This window comes from Mizuhopecten yessoensis, unplaced genomic scaffold, assembly GCF_002113885.1.
Source record: "Mizuhopecten yessoensis strain PY_sf001 unplaced genomic scaffold, ASM211388v2 scaffold7201, whole genome shotgun sequence".
Taxonomy (NCBI): Eukaryota; Metazoa; Mollusca; class Bivalvia; order Pectinida; family Pectinidae; genus Mizuhopecten; species Mizuhopecten yessoensis.
In genome coordinates this window covers 226,239-235,376 of record NW_018406931.1, presented here as the reverse complement: position 1 = coordinate 235,376, position 9,138 = coordinate 226,239, and the positions used below count along the sequence as shown (strand labels likewise).

The following is a 9,138-nucleotide window of genomic DNA, read 5'->3' as shown; positions in this document are numbered from 1 at the left end:
GTAAGTCTCTGTCAAGCCTTCAGTGTGGTAGGTGTACCAGTAAGTCTCTGTCAAGTTCTTCGGTGTGGTAGGTGTACATGTAAGTCTCTGTCAAGTTCTTCGGTGTGGTAGGTGTACCAGTAAGTCTCTGTCAAACCCTCAGTGTGGTAGGTGTACCTGTAAGTCTCTGTCAAGCCTTCAGTGTGGTAGGTGTACCAGTAAGTCTCTGTCAATTCTTCAGTGTGGTAGGTGTACATGTAAGTCTCTCGTCAAAATCTTCAGTGTGGTAGGTGTACATATAAGTCTCCATCAAGTTCTTCAGTGTGGTAAATGTATCCGTCTGTGTCACTCTCTTTCCACCTTAAGGTACGTGGTGAGTCAATAATTTAGAGCATATAAACACTTTTAAATTGTGTTGCTGGTTATTGCAGGATCGACACTTGATGTTGTAGTAAGCTAGTTAGACCTCTTAGCAGTCTTTTAAAAGTTTTAGTATTGTTGATCATGGAGGAAACCTTGATGAAATCATCACTTGTGAAAGAACTAATAAGAACCGAGATCATTTGGGAAGACATTTGTGATGTTGCCACTGTTTGGTTACATTGAATTATGTTGGGTTGTTATATATCAGTGTTTCATTATGTACAAATATGTTTTTTTCCTGTCTTTATAACTTATATAGTCTTTAAACACTAGGAACTTGGGTGTAACTGAATGTGAATTGTATTTATGTCCAATTTTTAAACCAACTGATCTGCCTTAAAATTGTTCATTAAAATTAATCTGAGACTTCAGACTGAATTGATAATACCTGTAATGATGTTACTTTTATTACCCCAGGTATTCTCGTACCTGATCCTGAAGCAGGCCACCTCTTGTAAGTCCCTTGCCTGCTGTGGTGTCATCATTGCTGGCTTCTTTTTGGGAGTTGATCAGGAAGGTGCAGCTGGTAAGTATTCAGCCCAAAATATGGTCGAGGCAAACTATTTTGCTCTGAGGTTTGAGTGAACAGCAAAGGTATTTTGATAAAGATATGCTTTATGTAAAAGTTTATAAAGTTCAACATTTTGTAGATGCCATACACCAGGTAATGCACATGGAAAAATGTTGAATAGTGAATTATGCCCTCTCTGTCTCACAGGTTTCCTGTCAGTGATTGGAGTGTATCTCTCTGTGTGTTACAACTTCCCTGTCTGTGATGAAGGTGTATTTCTGTGTGTGATTTAATGCCCCTCTCTGTGTGTTACAAGTTCCGTGTCAGTGATCGGGGTGTATTTCTGTGTGTGTTTTAATGCCCCTCTCTGTCTTACAAATTCCCTGTCAGTGATCGGGGTGTATTTCTGTGTGTGTTTAAAATACCCCTCTCTGTGTGTTACAAATTCCCTGTCAGTGATCTTACAGTATTTCTGTGTGTGATTTAATACTCCTCTCTGTGTGTTACAGGTTCTCTGTCTGTTATCGGGGTATATTTCTGTGTGTGTTTTAATACCTCTCTCTGTGTGTTACAGGTTTTCTGCCTGTGATCGGGGTATATTTATGTGTGTGTTTTAATACCCCTCTCTGTGTGTTACAAGTTCCCTGTCAGTGATCGGGGTGTAGTTCTGTGTGATCGGGGTATATTTCTCTGTGTTTTAATGCCCCTCTCTGTATGTTACAGCTTCCCTGTCAGTTATTGGAGTGTGTTTCTCTGTGTGTTTTAACGCCCCTCTCTGTATGTTACAGCTTCCCTGTCAGTTATTGGAGTGTGTTTCTCTGTGTGTTTTAATGCCCCTCTCTGTGTGTTACAGGTTCCTTGTCAGTGATTGGAGTGTATTTCTCTGTGTGTTTTAATGCCCCTCTCTGTATGTTACAGGTTCCCTGTCAGTTATTGGAGTGTATTTCTCTGTGTGTTTTAATGCCCCTCTCTGTGTGTTACAGGTTACATGTTCTCTGCCTGTGATTGGTGTGAATTTCTCTGTGTGTTTTAATGCCCCTCTCTGTGTGTTACAGGTTCCTTGTCAGTGATTGGAGTGTATTTCTCTGTGTGTTTTATTGCCCCTCTCTGTATGTTACAGGTTCCCTGTCAGTTATTGGAGTGTATTTCTCTGTGTGTTTTAATGCCCCTCTCTGTGTGTTACAGGTTACATGTTCTCTGCCTGTGATTGGTGTGAATTTCTCTGTGTGTTTTAATGCCCCTCTCTGTGTGTTACAGGTTCCCTGTCAGTGATTGCAGTGTATTTCTCTGTGTGTTTTAATGCCATTCTCTGTGTTTTACAGGTTCCCTGTCAGTGGTCGGGGTATTATTTGGGGTAGCAGCTAGTGCCAGTGTGGCCATGAACTCCATCTTTACCAAGAAGGTGCTGCCCCTACTGGACAATAATGTTTGGCGTCTTACCTACTACAACAATCTCAACGCCGTGGTGCTATTCATGCCCCTCATGCTGTTGTCTGGTGAGGTGCCAGAAGTTATGCACTTTCCTAAAATTTGGGACTCCACCTTCTGGCTATACATGAATGTTGGTGGCATATTTGGGTTTGCCATTGGTTATGTGACAGGTCTTCAAATCCAGGTTACCTCCCCTCTCACACATAACATATCAGGGACAGCCAAGGCATGCGCCCAGACTGTGATAGCCTGTCTCTACTTCCAGGATTCCAAGCCTCTGCTTTGGTGGACCAGTAATGCAGTCGTGCTTGGTGGATCAGGTGCCTACTCTGAGGTCAAGCGCAGTGAGATGAAACAACAGCACCAGGATGCTCTCTCTAAGGTGGCTAAAAATGTTGAGGAAGGAGATAGTGAAAAACCATTAAAATCCTAAGTTTGTTCCTGTCGCTTCATGTATTGATGTGACTGGAAGTTCAACGTTCATCCTGTTTCATCATGTGTTGTAACAGAAGTCTTAATACATTCCTCAGAAATCCTATGTATGTTCATGTCATATAATTTGTTACCACTGTGTGATTGAAAGTCATAGGTACATCTGTCAAATGTGTATTGATGTGACAAAGTCTTCGATACATTTCAGTCACAGTATGTATTGATGGCACATTCTGTAACAGCAGAGGTTGTTGTGACAGGAAGTTCTAGGTACTTTATATCACAGCAATGTCGATACCTGTCACATGTGTTGGTATATCTGTCATATCATGTACTGATGTGACTAAATGTCATGTACATTCTTTGTATCATGTACTGATGTGACTAAATGTTATGTACATTCTTTGTATCATGTACTGATGTGACTAAATGTCATGTACATTCTTTGTATCATGTACTGGTGTGACTAAATGTCATGTACATTCGGTCATATCATGTGCTGGTGTGACTAAACGTCATGTACATTCTGTGTATCATGTGCTGGTGTGACTAAATGTCATGTACATTCTGTCATATCAGGTGATGGTGTGACTTGGTGTCTATGATTTACTAAGGGAGTAATGTCTATGGGTTTATATCTGTATAATTTACAAGTTAACTTAGGGGTTGTTGTCAATGTTTTACTTAAGAAATATTACCTATGTGTTAGTTAATATTAATATTAATGAAGAAATATTACTATTGGTTAATCTGGGGAGTGTTTTTCATGAGTAAATGTAAGAAGCATTACCCTTGAGTTAACCTTGGGTGTTATCTATGGGTTCACGTAGGGATTGATATATAGGGGCTTGCTCTGGGAATAGTATGGGTTTCCTTAGCTTCTGTTGTCAAACAGATGTCAAGTATGTGATACGTTATTTGATATAAATTACAATTTGATAGTAATATATGTATGTTACTTTGCTTTTCTCCACGATTTCTTAAACCATTGTGACCATCATCACAAGCTCTATACCACATAGTTAGTAATTGTTGTGGGTGTTATTTGTTGCGGTTTTGATATGAAATTTCTAGAATAATGTTTTTAATGACAACTTGGTGAAATATATACTGGCTGCTCCCTACTGATTGGGCTAGGGAGAATGTCTTTATAGCTCAATCGGTAGAGTGTCAAACTAATAAGCCAGAGGTTCCAGGTTCATCTTCTAGCCTAGGCATTCAAATTGTAATGACCTTTGTTACATTGGGGCCCATATAGGAACCTGGAAAACTTTTACAAAAAAACACTAGCAATACTTTCACAAGAATGGCTATGACCCTTGGAAAACTGGAGGGGCAGCATTATCAAAGTTTGGCTTTCTACACAAACAATGTACATATTAAACGTGTTGCTATGTTTCCAGACCGACTGGTCATAGCTTGACAAGTGGACCAGTCAGTTGTACAGTGTTTGTCTAGAAAGTAAAACTTTGATATTACTTATTTCCAAACTGATTAATTTTATTGAAGATATGTGAGGGGGAGTATGTCTTCCTGGTGAAGTACTAGGCATTTCGCTATGGAGAACTTTCCTTTAGCTCATTGGTAGAGCCTGAGGTTTTGACCCTAGCAGAGGCATTTACAAATAAATGATGATCTCTGCTACATTAAGGGTCTTTAGAAAAGGTGTGAAGCTGTAAATAAAGGCACGTTTGAGAAATGACCTTCTATAGGGTAGGGTAGGTTATTTCTGCTGTGGTCTTATCATTGGGTGATACTTATTGATGCATAATACACTGTATACAATCTGCATTTAGAGAATAACACTACCAAAACAGGAATAGAAATCACAAAGTTTTGGATGTTTAAAGGGTTAATTAGTGTGCATTATTTAACTTGTCTTATCTTAGTCTTAGTGTGGTTTATGTGCTAACTGTGAAAAATCATTTCAGGTGTTCTTGAAATCCACCATCTTCGCTAGCCAAGTGTTCACTTCGTATACACTCTACTTAAGTGGAGTGTATACGAAGTGAACACTTGGCTAGCGAAGATGGAAATCCACTGACAACAGAATATCCAGTTCTCAAGAATATACCCTAAAACCTTGATAATAAGCCAGGGTTAGAAAATAGGCTGTCTTTTGAAAAGAAATCTGTGCTGAATAACATGAAATGTTGGTGAGCATTTTCTTTCATGGTTTGAAGCCATTTAGATCGTGGTACGAACTTTTGTGGATGCCCATTATAAACAAAACTGTAGTCAATATGATCAATTCAATTTGTTGTGGTTGTTTTTGTGGTTCCATAACAACCACATAAACCACATGTCATGCAGTGAATGATTCCTTGCAGTCAAATATATCTTAAACATATGTTGTCTTTTTATATATCATGTTGTCACAAATCCTATCCACATATACGGGGGTATGAAAAAAAATCGCTGAGCATGTATATAATATATAAATAAGATATACAGTGGAAAAATATTATAAATAACTATGTGTCATTTACTATTTCTACAAAACCATTAATAATGAATTATTCTAATTTGAAAAGTAACATTTCTTAAGTGGGACTTGCGATGACTTGTACTGTTTAAAAGGCTTCAAAAGGGAATAGGCCTTGAAAATAAGCTATACACACCTTTCTTTGTGGCCATGTGTGTGGCTTAAAAAATATAAGAGTCTTGAACAAAAGCTGGCTTAAAAAAATAAGCCAGGGATTCTGTACTAAAACAAAAATAAGCTGTGGCTTATTTTTGAGATTTTAGGGTATATGGCAACAAAAATAATTACTTGTAAGATGTTTATATACCTAATAAGTGTTGATAGTTTGATTTGACTTATCTGAGTGGAATGTGTGTGGAAGCAACAATTGCCAGGGAGGATATTTAGGTTGCACAATGTATAAGATGGATGTGATCTATATGGGTGTGACCATGTCTAGAGAGGATATTTAGGCTGTACAATGTATAAGATGGATGTGATCTATATGGGTGTGACCATTTCTAGAGAGGATATTTAGGTTGCACAATGTATAAGATGGATTTGATCTATATGGGTGTGACCATGTCTAGAGAAGATATTTAGTCTGCATCAAGTGTGTGTGACCTGTATGAATGTGACTATTTCTAGAGAAGATATTTGGTCTGTATCATGTGTGTGTGACTTGTATGGGTGAATATTTCTAGAGAGGTTAACTATCATGTGGGTGTGATCTGTATGGGTGTGCCTATTTCTGGAGAGGTGATTTATATTGAGGGTGTGATCTGTATGGGTGTTCCTATTTCTGGAGAGGTGAGTTATAATGAGGGTGTGACCTGGATGGGTGTGCCTATTTCTAGAGAGGTTATTTATAATGAGAGTGTGACCCGTATGGGTGTGACTATTTCTAGAGAGGTTAACTATCATGTGGGCGTGATCTGTATGGGTGTGCCTATTTCTAGAGAAGTTATTTTTAATTTTGGTGTGACCTGTATGTTTGAGACTATTTCTAGAGAAGTTATTTATAATTTTGGTGTGACCTGTATGTTTGTGACTATTTCTAGAGAAGTTATTTATAATGAGAGTGTGACCTGTATGGGTGTGACTATTTCTAGAGAAGTTATTTATAATTTTGGTGTGACCTGTATGTTTGTGACTTTCTAGAGAAGTTATAATGTGGTAGTGATCTGTATGGGTGTGCCTATTTCTAGAGAAGTTATTTATGAGAGTGACCTGTATGGCTGTGACTATTTCTGGAGAGGTTAATTATCATGTAGGTGTTATCTGTATGTGTGTGACTATTTCTAGAGAAGGCATTTATGAGATTGTGACCTGCACGAATGTGACTATTTCTAGAGAAGTTATTTATGAGGGTGTGACCTGTTATGTATGTGACTATATCTAGAGAGACCTGTGTATACTATTGGTGTGATTGTTTAGCCTGTGTGTGATTTGGATTTCACTTTTTTGTATGTGACCATTTCAGCTGATGTAGAGTTGTTTGAGAGTCTTGTATTTGTCCTTGTTATAGAATCAATGCTATGCTTTGTATCCAGTGCTATCCACCCAGTGATTCCTGTTCACTAGACACAGTACATATCGTGGGATATTGTTTATGGTAATTTGTTTGTACTGGGCATCCTGTCCAAAATTATTGGATAAAGTTGTTGTGATGGTTTTGTTATGTATGATAAGAGATGTATTATTTTTTTACTTTTAGATGGGTTCTTTATCAAGCTCTATTTACATGTTAAATGGCTTATGTTTGTGACACACATTTAAACCAATAAGATAGTGTTGTTTCTGTCGATGGAACTTCTGGAGAGAAAGTTACCTGATAGGAATGAGCTGCATCTACAGAAGATGTACAATCCCAATCAATCAAATTAATTTCTGGAAGGATATTTGTATCACAGCAAGCTGTTAAGGATCCCCGTACCACTGCCTAAAACTGTAACAAAGTTTTTAAAAAAAAATCTTCCGGCATGACTATAGCTTTTATAAACCGTTTCTGAAAAGCCATACCTTGCAAGATTTTCATGAAAAAATAATGTATATGAAATTAACAAATATAATCAACAATGATGTTGTGAATTTAACAAAATTTGTGGAGCTAGACGGTAATTCGAACCCTGAACTTAAGAGTGTTATACCATCTCTCTTACTGACTGAGCTACCTGGTCAACAGAAGTGTTCGGGCCCAACTGTGGTATTGTTAAATATCCAAACAGAGAAGTGGAAGTGTGTGTGTGTGGGGGGGGGGTCTGTATATATAGAAAAAATTACGGTACAGTGGGACAGGGATCCTTAAATCTTATTTTCTACAATTTTGTTGATACAATCATGTTCATCCACAGTCCCAATCAAAGACCTTAATTGATTATTATTAACATTTTTCAGTTAATGCCCGTAAAAGATATTTCCTCCCCCAAGAAAATTGACACGTAACTACTACAAAGAAAAATATACATATACACCACATGGGAAATGTTTAATGTCAGTAATTTATGTTTCAATACAATTTTCAAAACAAAAATTGAGTACAATTAATATTTAACTGAATTAATTATTTCTTTGCCAAGTTTCGTCCTGAACTAGTTTGTCCAAGGCATGTGAAAAAAAAATAAATATCAGTGATGTTATCATTTTCATAAAACATCAATGCAATATTATTTTGTATTATTTTAGGATATTCAGTCTAACATCAGTGATGACAATCATTGTTTTTGCTTTTAAATATTTGTATTATTTCTTGCAAAGGCTGTTCTTCAAAAAGGTCAAATCTTTATCTCAGTTTCAGCCAGTGAAGTTTATCTTAAGGTTGAAGATGTGATGAGGAGACAAAAAACTCTCAAAACTCATTAATTTATAGTGTTAATTGACATTCTATGTAAAAAAAAATCCATGACTTTTATGACACAAAATAGGCTCAGTTCTCAGTTAAAACCTTTTCTGAGTTAGAATTCTTTCAGAATATGCAGGAAGCTGCGGTGGCCAAATGGTTAAACACTGGGTCAGGGTTCGTGGTTAAGGTGTCTGACTGTCTATAATCACTAGCCCTCCACCACTGGGTCAGGGTTCGTGGGTAAGGCATCTGACTGTCTATAATCACTAGCCGGGGTTCGTGGGTAAGGCGTCTGACAGTCTTTGGGCATAATCCCTCCAACACTGGGTCGCTGTGGGTATGGCATCTGACAGTCTTTGGACATAATCCCTCCACCACTGGGTCGCTGGTTCGTGGGTATGGCGTCTGACAGTCTTTGGGCATAATCCCTCCACCATTAGGTCGCTGGTTCGTGGGTATGGCGTCTGACAGTCTTTGGACATAATCCCTCCACCACTGGGTCGCTGGTTCGTGGGTATGGCGTCTGACAGTCTTTAGACATAATCCCTCCACCACTGGGTCGCTGGTTTGTGGGTATGGCGTCTGACAGTCTTTGGGCATAATCCCTCCACCACTGGGTCGCTGGTTCGAGGCCTATACAGTACCCATGTACTAGCTGCAGATCGGTGGTTTTTTGTTTCTGAGTATTCTGATTTTTCTCTGCTACCAAAACCTGACTCGTCCTCAAATGACAACAGCTGTTACTAGTTACGTAAAGCACAAACAAATTATTAAACGTCCTGATAGGTCTCGAGGAAAAAATAAATCAAAGTTTAATGTACAATGTACCATATTTTTTTTATAAATATTTATGAACCCATTCAAACGAGGGATAGATATCTCTGTTTTTGTTAACAAATCACTATCTTCCCAAGTAAGATTTTTAAAGAAAAAGATGACAATAGTAAAAGTTTTTGTATCACAAAGTTAGGTGCTTGCCTGTGTTTCCACTGGCTGGATAATAACAGAAACATGAGGGACCAATAGGATTGTTTGCTGACCTCATTAGTGTTAAAT

At 38.0% G+C, this 9,138-nt stretch overlaps 1 protein-coding gene across 1 annotated transcript in view; it reads left to right on the top strand.

The window, feature by feature from the left end:
* Nucleotides 1–3,161, top strand: part of LOC110453214 (GDP-fucose transporter 1-like) — a 19,948-nt gene extending 16,787 nt beyond the window's left edge. Inside the window, exons 5-6 of the mRNA XM_021502069.1 lie at nt 820–928; nt 2,236–3,161. Of these exons, the coding sequence (XP_021357744.1) occupies nt 820–928; nt 2,236–2,777 (651 nt within the window). The 3' untranslated portion in view covers nt 2,778–3,161. The remainder of the gene's footprint in view (nt 1–819; nt 929–2,235) is intronic.
* The last annotated feature ends 5,977 nt before the right edge of the window (nt 3,162–9,138 follow it).